The sequence below is a fragment of the Ischnura elegans genome, chromosome 2 (genome assembly GCF_921293095.1).
Source record: "Ischnura elegans chromosome 2, ioIscEleg1.1, whole genome shotgun sequence".
NCBI classification, from domain to species: domain Eukaryota; kingdom Metazoa; phylum Arthropoda; class Insecta; order Odonata; family Coenagrionidae; genus Ischnura; species Ischnura elegans.
In genome coordinates, this window is record NC_060247.1 from 74,393,505 (window position 1) to 74,415,741 (window position 22,237).

At 37.3% G+C, this 22,237-nt stretch overlaps 1 protein-coding gene across 2 annotated transcripts; it reads right to left on the reverse strand.

Annotated features, from left to right (window-relative positions):
• Positions 1–529: 529 nt before the first annotated feature.
• Positions 530–20,811, reverse strand: LOC124153978 (deoxyribodipyrimidine photo-lyase). Of its 2 annotated transcripts, none has more exons than XM_046527433.1 (10): positions 20,671–20,811; positions 20,187–20,318; positions 19,958–20,084; positions 19,739–19,864; positions 17,252–17,454; positions 16,921–17,079; positions 14,957–15,155; positions 12,318–12,510; positions 10,349–10,590; positions 530–1,628 (listed from the first exon to the last, which is right to left on the reverse strand). In XM_046527433.1, the coding sequence occupies exons 2-10, from the start codon at positions 20,307–20,309 to the stop codon at positions 1,462–1,464; spliced, it is 1,539 nt and encodes a 512-aa protein (XP_046383389.1). In that variant the 5' UTR covers positions 20,310–20,318; positions 20,671–20,811; the 3' UTR covers positions 530–1,461. The 2 variants fall into 2 exon arrangements, with proteins under 2 accessions (XP_046383389.1, XP_046383390.1); XM_046527434.1 differs by lacking the exon at positions 20,671–20,811 and adding an exon at positions 20,443–20,535.
• Between the last annotated feature and the right edge of the window lie 1,426 nt (positions 20,812–22,237).

The window sequence follows — 22,237 nt, forward strand, 5'->3', positions numbered from 1 at the left end:
CTCATGAATCCTTAAATTTACGTGTTACTGAGCAATTATCAAAAGAAAAATAAATGGATGCCATCCAATCAGAAAGCAATACATATATGCAATTTTCATTTTTTTCCACTTTTTGGCCTTGAATACGCTGCAGACCATTTCGGCTTCGGGCCCCAAATTCAAATCCTCACTATCCTTCCGAGCCGGTTCCAAAGTACCGACTTTATGCGATCGGTTCTCGATATCGGTTCCACAGGCCAAGAACCGGCAGTACCGACAAGCGGGTCCCGGAACTGACCCATCTCTAGTATCCATCATACCTTAACTGTGGTGCTCTTGTCTGATGTCTGCAAGTGGAAGGCAGAGTAAAAATTGGGGTTGGGACCATGGACCAAAAAGGCTTGGGAACCTGCCGAGATCCACAAATTATGGAATCTAATCTCCATTACAAAAAAGTATACCACTTCTGCCTGGAACATAACCTCATAAGATCACCCACAAGATTTGAAAGGAAGGACGTAGGAATAATAAACACTACACCAGAACTTAAAACTTAAAAATATTTTTATTCATCTTTTTATTATTCATTCAAAAATGAATGTAGAAATGCAGGGGCATAAAATTAAAAATATGGATGACAGAGAAAATCTGTGACATATAAGTGCAATCACTAAAATCTCTATTGAAATATTGTTAAGAACAACAAAATGGATAATCCTCCAAATACCTAATTGCCACTTAAAAATTTAACATATAATTTTAAACCAGGAAAATGGAGAAGCAAAACTTAACACCACTCACAAATTATGACAATAAATCACAAAAATTAAGCCTTCAAAAATTACAAACTATTTCAAGCTATTAATATGGTCATCAATGAAGGTTGTATTCAACAGGCATGTAAATAATGAATTTTTAGTTTTTCCTCTTGTATAATGTTAAAATATGCCTATTCCAATCTTTTCAAAGATCAGAAAAAAATCCCGGAAAGGGATTGTATACCTGAGTCATCATAGTGCATTTTCCTCAAAAGAGAGAAAGATAAGTCTTTTGCATGATATAAATACCAATTTCCTCATTAGATCATTAAAATATAACTGAAGCCTTGAGTCATGATCTTGAGGAAATATGAAACATATGGTGAAAATAGCCTCACCAAACACTCTTTGGTTCATAGGAAGCCATTTCTTTCACGAAGTGGTATTACAGAATGCTTCTCTTGAAAGTAGTTTGAGCAATGTGCGTTATTGTGGTGTAAAAAATTCCTGGCAATAGTGCTGCCCAACAAAAATATGGGCGTCTTTCTTTAAGTACATTTCTCTATCAATTAACAAGTGCAGAAGTGCCACATCCATAGAAACATAATTTAAAATGGCAGAGAGAGAGCATGAAAAAGATCTTAGAGATAACAGAATAAAAGATTTCCAAAACACATAATAAAATACTGATGTTTCATTCTTACAACAAAACATATGGCGACGTTTACTTTTTCCCTTCGTACTTGTGCTTTTTACCCCCATGCCTTGCCACAAATGCAGCCACATCAAACTTGCGCTTGCATCCATCGTACGTCATACATCTTATTTTGCCAAATATGGGACGCTCTGCCCACCCCTGGTCATGGATTCCACACACAGACCACATACAACCTACAAAATTACGAAAAATGAAACTATTTCAAGCTTTATTCACCAAAAGTTTTTCACATGAATTATTGATATTTGCTCATTTATATAAATGCATGAATTTACGTATCAACCCAAGTTTTGGTAAACATGACAATGATGTGAAATAAGATTAAATAATTGAAGTTTAAGACAAAAAATATAAATTTTTTTTACGTAGTCTGAAAAAATTAATTTAAAAAAATCTTCAACTCTTTCAATTCAGCAAGATCAAAACTCAGTAATAAAATCACACACCCTCCCAAATCATGCTCAAAATCCACACAATAACAAAGTAATCATGAAGCTCATAAGGTATCATTCACATTGGTCAGATTCCACTCACCAAAGTAATTCTAAGGAGGGATGAGTTTCCCATGCATTCTGTTACAAGCAAAAGAAAGGAAGCCCTTCATAGCCTTGGATGAAATTGCAATACATACACCCTTAAACTGAGAAGCATGCCATTCCCACAGTTTGCTGAAGAGTTTTGAAAAGAGGCATGAGTTAGAAATATAAAGTAAAAAATGATTTTTTCTGGAAAAGAACTTAAGACACTTTGAAAAGAAGGAAACACTTTACTTTGGCAATAGATAACTACAAATAGGGTAGTTTCCTTCATCAAAGAAAACGAAAAGCATTGATTGCGATTCGTTACCCACCATTAGTGTATTCATAATACACAAATTATTTGGTTTTTGAAATACCGGTTTAGACGAATGGCAAGGGTCAAATTTTATCCTCATTTGAAAAAGGCCAGATTGGGGCCCATGCGATTCCACTCCACGTGACGTCACAGGGACCTAGTTTCTACACGAGAGGATAGGAGTTATACATCGTCTGAGGTTACCAATGCATGCATGAGGCACAGAGCTCAGGGAAACATGTCTAAATAATCACCTATTAAAACTGGCTAAGGTCGGAAAGTTTTCTTCGTTTGATAAGGTATTAATAACCCTTTTTTAAGCCAAGTGCTACCAGCCAGCAAGGTACTCAGCTACCCGCTAGCATCCTGCGCCCTATCAGCGCTCAGAGCCTCGATCAAGGTCACCTCACGAGGCGGGAGGGGGAACCAGAAATGCGTCGCACGGACTCTTTCCCATCATTCCTACTTACGCGCTAAGCGCACGTTTTCTCGCGCTTGAAATTTTTCACTTTTCATTTAATTGCGAAAAATAGATATCGTCATTTAAAAATCTAAAAGCGTGAAATACGTACTCCAGGAGTAACAATCTTTCGATTTAGGCAATAAAAAAATAATAGGAAACCACCCTATTGTAGGACTAGTCTTCTAAATTGCCTTCTGCTTTCATGCCCTAATACACTTTCATTAAAATTAGCATTAACCCTCAAGGAATAATTATTGTAAGCAGAAGTTACTTCAGCCTAATTTTCAATATTTCATGTTTCCCTCCCTGTTAGTTTGTACAAGTGACCTCACAACTGCAAACACACTCACAGGCTCATAAGCAGGAAAATAAGCACTACAGTGCATCCTACTACAACCAAACCTGTTTACAGCTAACTTCATTGGACAAGGCAAATATTTTGGTACATATATGGAGGTGTCTAAAGCAGGGGCGCGGCTTGGAATTATGGCTGGGGGGGGGGGGGGTTTAGGTGCAACTAATACCGGGGTGTGTGGGGGTATGGACTACCCACCAGGATAAGCGGTAGGTGCGAAATTAATATATTGCGGAATTTTAACCCTTAAACAGCGGAGTTTTTTTTCGGAGTTTTATTTTGTTTTTCCATTAAAAACTGATTGATTACCTCCTAAGGATTCAGATAAACACTTAGTTTTAAAATTCTGTTGATTCGTTCTTGCTAGAGGGGGCGTGCCCATATGGGCACGCTAGCCGTTCCGGCCACCGGTCTGCATTCTGCAGAAGAATCGCTCGAACCATCATAATTCTTATTTTTACTGCGTGATACGCCATATATTTTCGCATTTACCTATAGTACTTCTTTTATTTGGCAATTTGAAGTAATTTCAAGTCATTATACTATATTTTTTTCGGTTTAAACATTTTTTTGGCTGTCCAAAGATCTTAACAGTATATAACACAGATTTGAAAACAGTTATTGAATAAAAAAACATGTTATCGATGAGTTTATTAACAAAATTAGTCCTTTATTACTGGTAGAGTTTTTGAATAGGGGTTTATTAATATTATTAGGGTTTTTTTTTAATAGGGGTTTATAATGGGGGTTATAGGGGAATATTGGGTTTTCAATTGCCGAGTATTATAGTTAGAATTTCATTGAAGGCAAAGACCTGGGCACTTAGCATAGTCTGAGCGCGCGCGGGAAGAATATTCTTCATAAGAACATCGGCGTCTGTGAAACGGGACAAATTGGTTATCCCTGCCATCATACCTTATATCATCAGACTTTCTATGATTAGTTGCACTTGATAGGGAATATTAAAAATAACCACCAGGTCTGGGAAAGGTACATTTTCGTTACAAAAACACTTGTGCAATCTCTCGCCTAAGGTTTACTGCGGTATATTTGAACCAGAATTTTCCATATTGATCCAGGCATTAACAATGACAGCATCAAGGAAATAGCTTCATGTGGACCATCACCATTTTTTCCTCTGATAGCATTCCTGTACCTGTTGATATTTTGATCCGTGAGATCAGTTCCGCCTATCTAAATATTGTATCTAGAGACCACTGCTGGCTGCCTAACTTGTACCATTTTTGAGGTAACACGCGGGAATCTCGTGACCTTTGTGAGTGAGTGTACACATTGGCAAGGTGACTTGACAGTCACTACCGAAAAATCATTCTATCTAACAACAACAATATTCTCTTTTTTCTCCCGTGCGAAAGCATGGGAGGAGCGGGGCCGCTTAGCTAGCTGTTTTTTCGACCTTTGAGTATCCTTTTTCTCACAACTGTTCCAGTAGCCTCACATCCTTGAGATTTTAACTGACTTATAAGAGGAAAGCCAGTAAACCTATTGTCAAAATAAATGGAAAGGATTTATCGCTTGCTCTAGTAAATTGTCCAACATGATAAGCAAATACGAAGAGCATTTACCTACGAATTTATGGTAGTTATTTTTTTCTTCAGCACTCAGTCCCTGCTATATGCTGAAGTCCACCAAGTAATCTTGAGGAGCATTCAAGCACCATATTTTAAAGCCGAAACTTATAGTTTCACCCCGTATGAACTGTTTGCAGCCATGATTGCCAAAATATTTTATCATGGATTCATCATGTTTTAGCTTTCTCATCCTTAACCCTTCCACCATGCACTTTATTGTTGGGTATGTATACCAGTGGTAGAAAATAGCCCTATCATTCTTCATACTGGATAGTTTAGCAAAGTATAACGCAAGCACCATGAATGAAAGTTTTGACTAGCATAAAATGTATTTTTGTACTAAAAATTAATGGAAATATTACAAAAAAATACAGCAAAAAATATTGAAGTCGTTAAAATCGAGTGATATAAGAAAAAAATGAAAGATTGACAACAACTTAGCGTTTTACATCGAAATTATTTGATAACAGACCCAATAATGACGTTTGTAGCGAAGGACACCAGCCAAAAAAGACACCCCCGGCTACCGGCTAGCGTGCCCATATGGGATCACCCAAAAATAAATTCGAATTCCTTGTTTCATACGAAAGATATCACAATGCTGGCAAAAGAAACCGAAGTTGACATCATTCATTATGAGGATAAGATTAAATACTTAGCCGAGTATAAAAAATAAAAAGGAAAAAAATCGCATTTACTGAAGACACTTCGCCATTTTTCCTCTTTTGCCACCTCGAACAGAGTGAGTAAGAAAACCCATCACGCCACAGTCAACTGCTGGTACAAATGCTGGCCGTAAGCACACGAACCGAATAAAGTGATACATTGTAATCATTTTTGGAGAAAACAGCATGCTCTATAATGTTTGGGTCAGAATTTATACGAAATTATTTAGACCACTGCAGCTGTGCCCATATGGGCACGCTAGCCGTTCAAGGGTTAAGATAAATTGTTCAAAATGGTGAGTTTTATGGCTTTCTGAGGAATATTTTATTAATCCTTAGATTATTCAATTAGTAATGTCAATCCAATTAAGTAAAATGGATTAAACTTAAAAATTTCTCTGAGCTCTGAGGGGGGGGTTTTATCCTCCAAAGCCACTGGTCTAAAGTATAGATGTCCACAAACTATTATAGAAAAAAACCTCATTTTTGGATGAATAATAAATATTTTTCAATTAACTCGGCAGACTTTTCCCTCCAGACATCAAAGCCCTATCAGCATTCTGATTATTCAAGGTTAAAGTAAAGAACTTCACAAAAATGAGAGCACTAAGTTCCATTATTGCAGAATTATTGGAAAAATGATGTAAATGCTGTTATATATTGTATTTCACCTAATTCTATAACAACTCAGGTAAAGTGTACTCATGCATCTTGTATCACATAATGTTAAAACTCGACTATTTATATGTTACTTAGTAACCTCACTGTTCTAAAATTTGTTATTAATGTTCCTACAATCACCCCCTTATTATATACCGTATTTGCACGAATCTAAGACGAGGTTTTTTTCCCTCCTAACTCATGCAGAAAAGAGGGTTCGTCTTACAATCGGATGCAAAATTCTCGACGTCAATCGGGTTGCACAATTCTCGACGTCAATCGGGTTGCATAATTTACGTCGGCAAAATCATGGTCACCTGAGTTTGCCACCTGATAGCTATACAACGAAAAATTACCGTCAAAATAGCTGAACAGTAATTTAGCATAATTAATATTGCGTTCAAGAAAAAAAAACATTTTTCATTTTTGGGCAGCAGGCAAAGATTCGGTGTGTGCTCATCAGTCGCCGCGGCGCGCCGGGTTCACTTATGCCTTATTCGCGAGATTGCCTGCTTTACCTTTGGTTCGGCTCCATTCAAGTTATAGCTCGATCAACTCACAAAATGATCGCGTGATTGGTTACAATTTACCTAAATTGTAACGTTAAAGCCTCAATGTCGCGGAATAAACTGCTACAAAGTCGTTGCATTTTTCTCAGAGCATCGGTAAGAAGGCAACATGATTTGCCTCTGATTAGAGAGATCGATTCAGTTGTGATTAACCGTGCCTTTCAGAGTATTACGATGGCAGAGAATATTCATTGCAATGCCGCTTTCAAAAGAAAATTTATACCTTGGAATCCCGATCCATCGTTCCCGCATTGATCATTTCCCGTTGCGTACGCCGAACGCGATAGCATCAGTTCCGAACTTCACCTCGTACGAGTGGTTCCCTACTTTCCAGGGTGGATTGAATTCAAACTACGGAGTGTTTTCCGTGTGGGTATAATAAAGTCAGGTTTCATTTTCACCAGTTTAATTTTATTCGTCTTCGGACCATGGCCCCTGCGAAGAAATATTCCTGTAAGAAATATTACGCGCTAAAATCTAATCATAATTACGCGCCAAAAAGCCTGCGTTTCCTGGGACGTATGCAACCTAGCCAAACATTCCCGCATTCATCGCTTATTCGTATCGTTATTAGGAAAAATATTTTTCCCAAGCGCAGTTCCAAAAAAGGGGGGGTCGTCTTAGAATCGTGTTCGTCTTAGATTCGTGCAAATACGGTATGTGGCAGGTAACAAAAGATCATGATCAGGCTGGGGTGCTATTACACTAAAAATACTGTAATAACCTTTCACAGCTTGTAATCGAGTAGGAATGAGCTAAATTTGGAAATATGACCATAATAAGAGATTGTGACAAATAACTGATAAGGACACTTACTTTTCCATCCTCTTCCTTGGGATAAACTAATCTCCATCCAGTCCCTCAAGAAAACACTTTTTCGGATATTTTCATCAGTTTTTCTCCAAAACCTAACTTTTCGCTTATCGTAAAAGTGTTATGCATACTAAATTAATTTTTAATTTCACACCCCAGAGCAGAGATCACATCATCATACATCAAGTTATAATGAGCACAGCTAACATTTGTTTTCATACTAGTATTCACCAGAGATATGGACATAAAACATTAACTAATTTAAAATAATTAATTCTTTATGCTCTCATGGTTACTGGGTTTCCACAATGTGAATTCATGCCTGATGATGACAGTTTTGCTGGAAATCCCACCTATATCTTCATGTCAGAAGTACTTCTCACTTGATGATACAGGTAGGTTTGCCAGCAAAATTGTTGTCTTCAAACTCTAATAAACATGGTGGAAATCCAGAAACCAATAAAGGATCTACTACTCATTGTGGAAGCCTTTGGATACATTTACTCTTTAAGTAAAACCCCCATTCTGAGTCCACATTAAAAAATTACATCTGTAACTATTTTCTGCACAAGGTGCAAAAATGGTCACATTCACCCATTCATTATAATTGCCGAGCTTGAAAATAAAGAAACTCACATTTTTCCATTTTCTGTTATGCCGCCTACTTCTTGAGCTATTAGCGACACAAAATCAATGGCCTGAAACTTTTGCAGATAAGCTGATATCAAGAGCTCATGCTGAGAGGGTCACTGCTGTCACTGAGAGCAACACCTGTCCTCCTCACATTGACCTCTTGTGGTTCGTTGCGGTTAACACAAGTGGGAGCCTTCCTCAGTAACTAATTATAATCCTTTCCTCAAAAAAAGTTCTCCCAGAATGATAACAGGAACCAGAACTCACCTACTCATGTAAAAAGGGTGGAAATTTTGCATTTTCTTAATTTAAACTTAAGAGAAAATGGCTGATTTTTTCATTGAAACTTATCTTTCCCATCCATTAACCGAATTATTTTCATGATCCCAATTTTGAGTTACCTAAAAACCCCTTTGGTTTGTGGCTGACTGGGTAATGTGGGTGTTGAATGCGGGTGGGACACTGCAGTTGATACTGTTCATGTAAATCCACAATGTTTTTGGAGAAACGAAAGACTGATATGAAAAATATGCACCTACAGCTAGAATGAAAACGAAAGAAATTCTGGGCCTAATTAAAAATATGGGATTTTCAAAACTCAATACACTAAGGATTTTAAGACCCCATCTCTAACATGCAAATGCATTCACCATTATGTACAAGCATGCATGCAAATACAAGGAAAATTAAAGAAAAAAAATAATTTCAAAGAACCTTTTAAATACAGTGGAACTTGGTTAGTACGTTCCTCCTTAGTACGTTTTCCTCCTTAGTACGACGATTTCTCTCGGTCCCGGTACCATTGGAACAAAATACAGGTAAAAGTATTTGGTTAGTACGTTTGAAAAAATTGCGCTTTCCTGGTTAGTACGCTCAATTGCTAGCCGTGACGCAACCCGCAATTCGTTCTCCAGTATCTTCTTAAGGGTCGTAAAGCTCCGAATTCATGATTTAATTTATTATTACTAGCCATTAAAATTCTTGCATTCATTCCACATATCTTTCTTCGACCATGATTTATCCAAATGCATTTCTCAACTGTTATGACGCGATGAATAATAAAATATGGCCATTCATCAGGCATGTCTGACTATGCAAAACAGCAGCCAATGAGAAGCCGCAATTTTCCCCACCCCGAGCTCCTCACCTTCTATTGCCTCTGCAGTGCCCACTGCGCACAAATTTCACGAGTGGACAATTGTTGCTATTGCACGAGTTATCATGATGAAGAAATGAGTCTTATCCAATTCCCACTTTATCTAAAGCAGTACTGCACGACGTCAATGCTACGTGGTACGTGCGTATTTGACTACTGCTGCGGGAGCAGACGATGCTCTGGATCTCCACGCGAAGCTTAGCTTAAAAATACTTGATCTCGGCACGAAAGCAGACGACATTAAACAAATTTTAAAAGTAAATTTCGACTGTATAATATAAAATCTTCTTGTAATTACCTCGTAATCTAATAATCTTGCGTGTTATTATTCGATATATCGATCGCTATAACAATCGATATGGCTTTATTCCAGAAGCGCGAATGTGTACGGCTGTTGCCGTAATTTAAGGTTAATATAATTTTGTCCAATTTTTATGATGTTTAAAAACAACCCGTTGACATACTCAGGGTTGTTTTTATATTCTCCGAGTATGCTGTGACAAAAAAGAAATGACTTAGCTATACTCGTCCTCTTTCTATAAATAAATATGGGATAAATCACGGGAGAAAGACGCCGTTTTCATGTAATTGTCTTCGGGAAATCTATGAAACATTGTGATTTTTTATTCACATGGTATTGTTTTTCAATGTAGCGCCCATTTTCTTTATTTTAAAGGTGAAAAGAGTTCAGGAAGGCGATCCTACGAGAACTACCGATAGTAATTGTAATTGTGACGACTTTTCCACAGATTGCAATTACCCCGACTGCTATTTTTTACTTTCCTCGTTAGCACGTTTTCCTGGTTAGTACGTTCATTTTTTGTGGTCCCTTCAGAAACGTACTAAACAGGTTCCACTGTATATAGAGGCAGTAATAAGAAACATAGTTGGAAATATAACAAGTGAAATGTAAACTCAAGAAAGCATGACAATTACCTAAGGTAATGTTAATCTATGACTTTTTGTTTGAAAAATTATAGATTTACTTCGGCACTTAAATGATCAACTCAAAACTATGACAATTTAGAAATGCACTGGCTACCTTTAACCCTGCCTCTTGGATGAAATGCAATGAATATCAGTCCGAGATAACTCAAGAACCTAATTGGATAAGCATGCAAAAATTTTAAGAAGCAAATTAATTATTACATACCCACATAACCATTAGGATCACGCCCATCAAGACTATACCGATCATTAAGGTATATTGCATCAGCCAGGGCTACTTCTGGGCTTTCAGTCCACTCCAATATTTTTTTGGCCCAGTACATGCGAAGGAAGCCATGCATCTTCCCTTCCTTCACAAGTTGTATCTGAGCTGAATTCCACAAGTCATCATGAGTTTTGGCTTCATCTAGTTGGGCACGAGTATATACGTAGGCCCTTTTATCTTTCCTGCAGGCAATAAAGATAGACAAAAATTTCATTTCAATGTAAAAATTATTGGCACAAATCACAGCCTCACTACAAACACCTGCTCTTATATAAGCTCCATTATTAATAAATACTAAATATGTACATAGTGCAGTTTTCAATTGTCCACTAAAAAAATCACGACTACGACTGGTGGGACCCAAATATTTTGATTTTTTTCTCATTGCAGGCTTTTAAACGTCATGTGAAGTACATAAAGTATTGAATGATTTTGACTTTTGATCACTTTTCTTAATTACAATTTATGGCACGCCCACGACTTTCAGATACATTCCACTCCTGAGAATGTGTATGAAAGCCACAATGAATAAAATTTGGGCAATTGAGTAACATGTTAAATTTTTGGTTATATATCCAAGAAGAAATACATACAGTCCAACAATAGTCCCCAACCATAGAACAATCTTTAGAAACTGAGAGCATTTTAAGGCAGAAAGGCAGGATTTTCAGAATATCAGAATTTTCCTCCAAATCAATACTGGTCCCCCCACCTAAGTGCAAAATTCATCCCATCCCATCACGTAAAGCGCAAAAAACACCCCATCATGAGCCCACAGCATCTCCCCATCCACCTATGTGAAATCTTTGCTCAATCTGTGACAATGCACCCACAAAGTACATCCATATACCAATGCCATTTTCCAAGTCCTGTAGAATTAATTACAACGAGCTTCTCTGCTCATGTTATAGCAGCAAATGTAATCAACTGATTTTGGAGTGACTTGGTGAAACGATGAGATATTCATGGTGAAGCAAAAAGCCAGTACTGTTCCACAAACTTTTATTTGCTGTAGATTAGTTTTGATGGCTATAGCTTAATTATCAAGACAAGCACGGACATGTTTGCCTTGATAATGATGCTATGGCCGTTGAAACTAGTCGACAGAAAATTAAAGTTTGTGGAACAGTAATAGGTTTTTGCTTCACCATGAACAACAAATGTATTTGAGCACCTTTCACTTATCTATTCAACTACTGACGATGTCATCTCCAAAGAATCATAGAGAAATTAGTCATGCAAGCAAGGAAGGTTACCACATCAATGCAGAAAGGATTCAGACAAACATTAGCCAAGGTAAAGATGAACAAACACAATATGAGAAGGTTAGCTCTGACTGTATTCTTTTACAATTATACAGTTCAAGTCTTGCATAAAACTTTAGTATCAGCTGAGGGAATACAGTATCAGGGGCCAAATTAACAATAAGATGAAGAAAAAATCATGAAATGATGACAATTGTTACTAGCAGTATACACATAAAGACTGAGGAAGGAGAAAAAGTACAGTTTCATATTTAATTCTATACCTCAAATCTTCTTCTGTCCCTGATAAAATCTATGAGTAATTAACTTCAGCAAAGCCATTTGTCTCGATAGCATGGCATGAGTGTTAAGCCATTACAACAAATTTTGAGACCAACAAGCTTTTCTTTTTTCTCTACTTAGTTTGAGTATCTTGACTAGCAATGAATATTGTACACTGTAAATTACTCTGAAGAGCTGAGAATATTTGTCCCTTTTATGATGTCTTAATGAGGTTGTCATAATGATTGAGATTGCTACGATATGTCATTGAAGTAATGGTGACTGACTTGAAGTCAAGTTATTGTGTTCAAATTTATTGGAACTTAAAAAAGGAAAAATTTGCAAACAATATCTTTAAACATAAAATTAGGTCAAGGTCATACTTGTGATCCTCCAACGTTTTCTTTGCCCAATCATTTGTCCCTTTTATGCTGTCATAATGAGGATTGTAGAAACAGAAGTTATCAGAGAGTTCCCTGCGAATCACTGCCTCCTCAACAAATGCATCAACACTGTCTGCATACTTTGAACGGTTTTTCTTCACTTCCAAGATACACCTTTGAACAGAGATGTGACCTACGAAGAAATAAAATTTAAGGAATAAAGAGATGATGAAGAAAGGAATAAATTATGAGGGAGAGAGGAATAAGAGCACAAAATTTCATAAAATTTACTGATACAAACATATTAGCAGCAATGGCCTCAATGAATCACAGATGAATCACTGAGCCATTCTAAAACTCTGATTTCACATTTAACCTATTTTTTTCCAACATCAATATACTGATAGAAACCCAAGGTGAGATTTTAAATACAGTAAAACCTCTATGTAGTGAACCTCTTTACATCATAAACGTCCATACTTCATACCACCCCTGCGGTCCTGTATGATTTACATGTAAATTTATAGGCAAACCTCTTTGTAGTGAACCTCTTCATATCATAAATCCTCCATACTTCATACCAAGGATACACCCCCGAGACGGCCTAACTCCCTCCGAAAATTGCACCGAGACAACAAGAGACCATTAATGCAGCCGCGATTACGAGCACGGAATGACATTTTCAGCAATAAATGTTTCATTCTTTTTTTTCTTATATACCTTATTATGCAGTAATTTTCACGTTAATCATTTGTTGTGGCCATTTTGTTCCATATGAGAGCATACCTAATAGTAAATAAGAAAAAAGGCATCCAACTATCCCAATCATTTAAGTGACTGTTGAATTGAGAGAGATCACATCATTTTCTCTCGAATCATGGTAAAAATCTTGCGATAGCGCTCGCTTTCTGTATTTATCAAATAATAAATATACGTTCACTGATGCATGCATGTGTTTAAACACATAAATATAATGGTTTAAAAGACAGTAGTGCCTTCCATTTCCAGAGGATATGAAAAAATGGTGCCTATCACTAAAACCTCTCTTTTAGTGAACCTCCATACATCAAATTGCCCAAATTTTGGTCCCCTCCATTTCGATGTAAAGAGGTTCTACTGTATTCAGATTTAATATTTGGATCAGAATAATGAAAATCAAATTTAATTTACACTTATTCACTTGAATCTTAATAAAGAAATGCTTTTATCTCAATAGCCATCTGTAAGCTGGGGGCCAAATTCCTTCTTGGCCACCAAATCAGGTCTCTCACTGATATCCTCATCACTACTACCAAATGCCAGAGTAGATCAATTAGTAACCAACTAAATTTTCTTTATGCCTTATTTACTGTTCTTGGACTCGGCACCAACTCAAAATATGGATCAAAGTTTAAACTAAAGCTGGTTTTTTTTTGTATCAGGAGTACTACACAAAAATTAATTCTTAATAGGCAATTGACATCCACATACTAACCCTCAAGCCACGTCAATAAGCGCGTGGCAGGGGATGTTGGGGCACCAGCTGTTGAAAAATAAAAAGGAGCTATAACAAAGTTCCACTTATATTTACTGAAGTCTTTTATAGGTTAGGGAAGAAACAAATTCCCATACCTATCTGCTCGGCAAAATATATCTCTTAACCCTCTTAGTGCTATCCTTCTTCTGGGGCACTGGTGAGAAATGCGGAGGGAATTTTCATATAATGAAGCGACTAGGAAAAAAAATACAAAGCTATTTTATTACATATCCATAAGCGGTTTTATTATTATTAAGGTTAAACTGGTTAATATAGACAAAATGTTTTTCGTTTACTGAAATAAAATATGTATATCAATGTAATAAGTTTTAGCAAATTAAATATGTACTACATAAGAGCCGATATATTGGCCCACCGCACTAAAAGGGTTAATTAATTGTTTCTGTTGGATCTGGAAGCACAGTGGGGTTTTAATAAGATGCTCTCTGTGTCTCTCTGAAAGATACCAATTCTCAATTGCTACAGCAGCCTAAGCCTGGTGTGCAGCCTCTGAGTCTCTAGTGGCTCCCAGCCTAATTCCTTTAACATCTGCATAATGCTTTCAGTACGCCTAGAGCAGAATTTGACAAATTGCACATCTTTCCTTTGTATTTTATTAAGTCTAAGTTTTCATAGTGTTGCCGGACAAGAGCGAAGTACCACCTCTCTTTTATTTATTCATCCAAAAATATTCCCTTAACATACTTGACGAATCCTAGCTCCTTCAGGGCTCTACCACAAATACTTCTAAAATGTGTTCCCCACATCACTACAACCTTGAGTTTTAAGATAAGCAAAGGCAACTTAACACAGGAAGAAAAACGTACAACAAGAAATTGACTCATACATGTACGATACACGATTCAAAACAATTAGAAAATGAGAACAAAACACATAAATTACTCACACACTTTGAGATTAATTAGCTCTTAAAATTCACAAAGGCAAACAGCATGAATGAAGCTTAAAAGAAGGTTTAAGAATGCATTTCAATGACCTATAACGATAGTTTTCTGGGCTATTAGGTCACTTTTGGTGTCAAGGGGAATATCATTTTAAAAATTGAATGACCATTAGTATCTGACTGAGAAATTAATTTTTCGACTCGATGCATTGTCCTTACCAAAGTGGAACCATGGAGAGAGATTACTCAGGGCATTAACAGTGGGATCATTCCTTTTACTGCCAAAGACTTTCAGTCTTTTGGAAATGAATGACTGAAGCATTTCAAGACCCGCACGAGTGCCTGGTTTGGCCCACTTGACTTCGTCCACACTCCTGTCGACCTCCAGAGACTTCTCTGCTTCATCCCAGTCCACTGGCTGGTCACCAGAAATCATGAAATCAGAAAATGTATTTACGTCATAAACTCACAGGCAGGTATACAGGGTCCACCAGTGAAAACAGATGATTGTAGGTGGTCTTGGGACAGAGTTGGGAAGTAGTGGGGGGAGGGGGGAAGTAGTGGGGAGAAATGATACTGATGCGTTACCAATAGGGTAGTTTCCTATTTTTTTTTATAGACTAAATCAAAAGATTATTACTCCTGGAGTACATAATTCACGTTTATAGATTTTTAAATGACGATATCTATTTTTTGCGATTTAATAAAAATAGAAAATTTTCAAGCATGGGAAAAACGCGATGGCTAAGTAAGGATGCTGGAAAAGACCGTGTGATGTCATTCTGGTTCCCCCTGCCGCTATGTGAGGCCACTTTGGTGCGAGGCACAGGTGCAAGGCTATAAGCACTGCCACGATGCAGGCTGCAAGCAGATAGCGCTTGGCTTAAATAAGGATTATTAATGTCCTATCAAACAAAGGAAACTTTCCAACCTTAGGCAATTTTAAAAGGTGATTATTAAGAGATGTTTGTTTCCCTGAGATCTGTGCCTCATGCATGCATTGCAAATCTCAGACGATGCATAACTCCCGACTACTCATATTGCGTCTGGGTCCCTGTGACGTCACATGGAGTGGCATTGCATGGCCGCCAATCTGGCCTTTTTCAAATGAGGTTAAAATTGACCATTTACATTCATCTAAACTGGGATTTCTAAAACCAAATATGTAGTTTGTACATTATAAATACACTGATGGTGGGTAACGAATCTAAATCAATGCCTTTCGCTTTCTCTGATGAAGGAAACTACCCTATTGCACAGTCTGCCTTTAAGTTGCGATGAATCGTTGTGCTGGCGAGCATTGCGGCTTAACGTGCAAACCATTTTATCAGAATGGTGGAAACTTTGTGCAAACGAGACAAGTTTTCCGTCATTTTAAAATTCTGCATGACCAGTCTGTTCAGAAGGTTTTCCAAACCGATCCACACAGAACCATCCAAGTTCTCAAATAAAGAGTTGCAGACAAGATAGCGGCAATACCCATCCACATACTACAAGAGGTTATGCAAAATTTCCAGGCCAGGCAGCAAGAATGCCTTATCTGCGATGGTGAACATTTAATGGACTTATTGCTAAGAAAATAATTTTTCTCGTTTTTTTATTCAAATGGCTGTTTATGTAAATTCAGTTAACTATAAAGAAAAAATTAAAACAGCTTTTTTTCAACAACCAATTACTTTATTTAATAATCCTGTTTCATTGGCGGACCCTGCACATATATGGAGGCCATTCATTTGTATACATACTCAGTGATTTAACCCACAGGTTGTTTTGGATAGGTGAGTCTAGAGTCGAGTTCATCCAAGACTTAGCTGGACTGAATGAGTGGAATTCACAAGCGTGTCTGAGTGGATGAAATTTCCAAAGCCTCTAGCTTAGGCTGGGGGAGATCTACCTTCACCAATCCCAACAAACCTTAGGGTTAAAGCAATGAGAGAGAAAAATTGCAAGAATGAATATGGATAGTGATGGATCAGTTGAATAGAGGAAGTTTGGCACAGCATGATCATTCATTGATAAGCAAAAATTTTAGCACGACTAAATAGTATGAAATTTTCACACTTCCATTTCTGTCCAGTTAATACTAAAACTTGGATCTAAACTAAACATCACCAATCATCCTATTATAACTAAGCTTAACGGCATAGTTCATTTATAATTATTTACTGTGAATGAATTCTTACCTCTGCTTTTACTTTAACAGGAACTGGATGTTTTATCACGGGTGGAAACTGAGTTAAATAATCAGGCAGCTGTTTCGTGATCTTCCCTCTAATAGTTCTTGCAGCATATTCCAGTTTATTAGAAGCTTCCCAGACAGGCACAATATTATGAGCATCAACCTACAGAATTCAAAGAAAAGAATATGAACACCTACTGATCGTAAAGAAAAATTGCACATGCAGTTTTACCGTAAGTAGAACAGGTGATATTTAGAGTATTAAAAAAGGTAACCATATCATTTGATTAATTAATAAAAAAATGTACACAAGAGTGGACAAATGAATAGCTTACCTGACAAAGAGGCACGTCTGATGGAAGACACTTTTTGACTGCTTCAACCCATGACTTAGGAACTCTAAGTGGACTGAAATCACACACGACAGCTCCAATTGAATGCTTCTTTACAAAATTAGGCAACACAGACGCAGCCTCTCCCAGGAGAAGATGAAACTGAATATCCAGAGCTTTCAATTCTGTTTCCACTTCACGCAACCCTAGAAGAAAAATAAAGGTGCAAAAATACATCCATGATTCCAAGCATTCATGACCTTTGCATGAATTCATTCTTCAAGGGGCGAAAATATGCATGTTTTTATCGCTCATGCAATACAAGAAAAAATCTCAGTTTGATGATAAAAACAACAAGGATTAGAGAAAAAATTGAAATACATTCTCAGTGGAAAACAGATTCTTAAAAAAGTCATATTCCTCAAGATGAGAGGTAATATCAAGTCGGAAAATAAGAATTTTCTCTTAAAAATACCCTTCTGCTGTCCATTGGACTTAGAAGTGACAATGTTCAGAAACAGTCTCACTGATGGGAATATTTGTCCTACGAGGAACAAACTGTAAAAGCCGACAAATTATTGCCTTGCTTAACTCAAGAATTTTAGATGATTTAAATGTAATGGAGGAATCCAGTGTGACAATGGAAGGCTTTTAGATACTAGATTTATTTAGTAAAAGCATTACAGCTTAAGTTTAGCCACATGAAATGCAAAAGTAACACTTTTTTTTTAATCTTCAAGAACTAAGAATATGAGGCTTAATGTAAAGGTACATACATGGCTATTAACTTGAGCACAGAGAAAACTTTAATGTTTAACATGATAAGGAATTCTGGAGTCTCCTTCTCCATGCACATAAACCATTCTGGTAGATTACCTGCTCTGTAAAATAATTAGTCAACTACAGGGGAGGGAGGTCTGTAGAGATGTGAATCACTTTGTAGGGCAAGGGTGCCCAGTCAATCAAAGCTGAACAATTCATACATAATTCCCAGTTTTCCAGGGAAATTATACAAAATTCCACGGGAGTTGATTCCAGGATAATCATACATGATTACTACGATAGACGAGAATTTAAAAAAATCCAAAATTACTTGAATACTTTTCCAGCACTGGCTTCTTCAATTCACTGTTAGGACTACTCCCTTTCAATCTATCTAAAAATCCTTTTCTTTTCCTTCCCCTCCCTCGTTTACCCAACATTCTACCCTCTAACACCATTTTCAACATCCCCTCCCCGCTAAGTACTCCCCCCACCCATAACTTCTGTCTCCTCCGTATCTCATCTAAAAACCTCTCCTCTCCTCGCCAACCACATCCAGCACTTCGTCGTTCCTTTTCCATTCCATCAATTTCACCTTCTCCATTCTTCTTCATACCCAAATCTTGAATGCCTCCAATCTTCTCTCATCTTCTTTCCTCAATGTCCACGTTTCCGCACTGTGGAGAGCTACACTCCAGATCAAACCCTTCACTAACCTTTTCTTTAAACTCTTACATAATGATCCTCTCAGAAGCAAAATTTAAAAAAATTATTTAATGCAATCCACCGCACTGCTTTAACCTCATCAGTAGATGTTGACGTCACCTGTCAATCTATTCTTCGTGTTTTAGAATTTTACTTGAGTCATGAGTGCTAGACATTTTGATTCTGTTGTCTTGTCTGACATTCCACTTTTCGATGCAGCTGTAAAAATTCCACTAAGATATTTACTGTAATTAAAATTACGACTAACACATTTTAGGTCAGAAAATTGGTGTTTAATTGACAAAATTTTATGTGAAATAATTTTGAAATAAAACAATTTGAAATTCCCAGTTGGAGCAAAAATTCATGCATAATTCCTGGGACTAAAAATTCATCAACAATACCTGATTTTTCTGATCGCTAGACACCCTCAGGGCTATAGTATTGCAGTATGCACTTGAAGGAGGTTACTGCAGGATAAATTTACTTCATAGCATTACACAGATATAGAGGTTAAATATTACCTGTTCTACTTCAGGTAATACTGAATTTGCAATTTTTGTTGACCTTTTTTACCGGAGGAAAACGGCAAAAAATGCAATAACTCTAAAATGTTTAGGAAAGGTTTTTCAGCATCACCTAATAATATCTGAGTACGCCCTAAGTATTCTTGAAGCCTTTCCTCACCACTCATACCTGCATGACCACTCAAAATCATAAAAATTAATGAAAGTGCCTATAAAGGTCTCGAGCAACATTTTAGAATGCTGCGTCACTGGTCAGAAAGAAAACCCCTGCGATTGCCAGGAGAAATTTCCTTTTCAGAGACCCTAGTTCAAATACTATGTGATTTTACTATCATGAAACCTCTAAAAATCCTGCTGAAAACCTCTTAAGGTTTTCATTGAGGTTAACAAAATCTCTTCACTTTCTAAATAAAAAATTTCAGAAACCTCTTGACATCTAAGCACTTTCGAAGGGTAGCAGTGAGACGACCAAATAAGGCTATAGATAATTACTTACCTCCAAGGAGAAACTTGTAGTGACGAATAGTGGCCTCAAGGAATTTTGGAACAAGGCAGAAGCAGACATGGAGACCAACTTTATTTTTCAATGCCAGCTTTTGGGCAAATAGCATTGCCCAATTATCTAGAAGAAAAAATTTCAAGGATTTTAGCGAAAAAAAACTTTTGGGCATACTTCTTAAAACCGTTTGCTAATTATTAACCCTAAATTACTAACCTTGGACCCTCATGTCTCTTGACATCCAATAAACGATTCCTTGAGAATTGTCCGGCACATCACCAACTTTTGTCAGTACTTTCACGCGTTTCTTATTAAATTTAAAGTCAGTTATTGAAGACGCTACCTGTGGTAAATAATAATTTAGTTTGCAGCAAATCATTGAGTAACATTCAAGTTTTATGTGTCGTTTACCACTGAAAACTATGTAAAAATAAGAACACAATACCTGCGCCCGATCCTTTTCCAACTTCTTCCAAATATTTTCTTCCGGCTCATAGGTGCTAGAACTAGATCCGCCGCTTAAAAAATGTTCTATCTTGGACTTCTTGGCCGGTGGTGGTTTCGCCATGATTTAATTCTATATAAATATATTATAAAATTAACTTAATAAAAATATGATTAGACATGTGAATCCATATTCATTTAAATGAAAAACAAATCATCATTTTAATTCCCGAAATGCAATACGAAATATATCATACATGCACATCAACAAGATTCGTCGAAATGTTCAATGAAACTGAAGCGCATTGACTCAACAGAAAATGGTGTTGCATCATAAAGAGTTACGGCTAAAACCACCACTTTTCCAATTCCAAACATGAGCTCTTAGAACGAGGTCAGGCCAATTATGTCCCACATATTCCCAATCGGATTTTGAATGATAAGTTCGTCCAACACGATAAATTACAAATGTACGAGGTAATTACCTGAATGCTCTCTATGCCGGTTATGTAACCACTATTATCACCGCTCTGACTCCAAGTAATAGTTAAATCTCAAAAATATTTTTGAGAACCAACGAAGTGTTTACAAACACTTCCCTGGCGGCACCGGCGGGAATATAAATCGATCTATCACAATAATCTACGATTTCATTGAATCGAAACATTCGAAGCCGATCGACTTCGTTTCGGATTCGCGATGTCACGTGATCGTGCCTCAATATGAAATTTTGGGCGGGTTAACGTGAATTAGTTTTACTCGTTATTCCTTCAGGCATTTGTTAAAACTTGTAGCTATGTGTAGGTATGAAATACTTTTCTCTATTCAGTTTGCACCTTCCTGAAAACGTTACTTACGATTCCTATGCATAAATAGCAATGCTCCCAACAAACCCAGCAGCCAGCCAGCACCTGGAAATGCAGTTCTCAGAGTATTGGATTATTTGATCGTTAATTCTGGTGAGTCGGTGTCATTTGGCTGAATTCTTATTTTATTCTATAGTTTATGATTTTTTAGAGGAATTGCCCAAAGTATCATCTTATTATCTTCAAATAAAAGAGTATTACAACAATATTTTAATGTAACCTTCAAGTGATTATTGAAATATTTTCTTGCGTATTTCATTAAGAGTGTGGAATTTTGAACTGTTTACGTCTTTTACGTCTAATTTACCTTGATAAGATATCTAAAGGTTATGAAGGATGTGCATAAGGAATGCTTGTTCATGGCACTAAAATCATTTGCAATGTTGCTAATGGATTTTTAAGGAGCTTGTTGGTAACTGACAACTTTTCCTGCTGTTATGTAGGCTACATGCCATATGCATGGCTGCCATTATCTTTAGGAATTCCACAACCATCACGCATGACTATGTGGATATACCTTATAAGGTTAAGTTTGTAATACATGTATGCGTATTACACCAATATGTCGCACTGGACATAGGAGGGTTCAATGAGGAAGAAGCGGTTGGTGTTATTTTTAATTGATTTAGTAAAACTGTAAGTTGCCAGGCGCTCTCGTCCTCGTCATCCGCGGGAGTATAAGGAAAGTCACACAGAAGAAGGGAGAAGTCACATGTCGGAGAAAGCACACTTTATTCTTCCTTTGTTTTAATACACACAACGACTGCCCCGCGAGCTGTCGTCTCCCTCCGTTAAGCGTTTTCTGTTCTTCTTTTGTATGCGTAGTTGGTGGTGAGGGAATCTTGGGAGCCGAAAGGAAAGGAGTTATCGCTGAGTTTGGATGGGAAAGGAAATGAGGTAAGGAAGACGACAGCCGCCTCTTACAAAACAATCAAGAGTACGGGAAATATTACACAAGATTCTGGCACACTTACAATGTCAGCCGTGAGGGCTGGGTCGGTCAGGATGGCCGTCGGTCTACGCTGGGTAGCGGTGATACAGGCGAGCTAATGAATGAAGGAGGAGACACTGACTAGAGCACTGGTCTGCTGTCAGTCTGCGCTGGGTTGCGGTGACTCGGGTGAGCCGATCCTGAGGGGATACTTGGTCTTACCAGTCGGTCGTCGGTCTGCACTGAGTAATGGAC

Coding starts and splice junctions, on each gene's coding strand:
- LOC124153978 (XM_046527433.1), bottom strand. CDS start 20,309: ATGGCGAAACCACCACCGGCCAAGAAGTCCAAGATAGAACATTTTTTA. Junction 20,085..20,186: donor TGGAAAAGGATCGGGCGCAG/GTATTGTGTTCT, acceptor TATTTACCACAG/GTAGCGTCTTCAATAACTGA. Junction 19,865..19,957: donor AAGAGACATGAGGGTCCAAG/GTTAGTAATTTA, acceptor TTTTTCTTCTAG/ATAATTGGGCAATGCTATTT.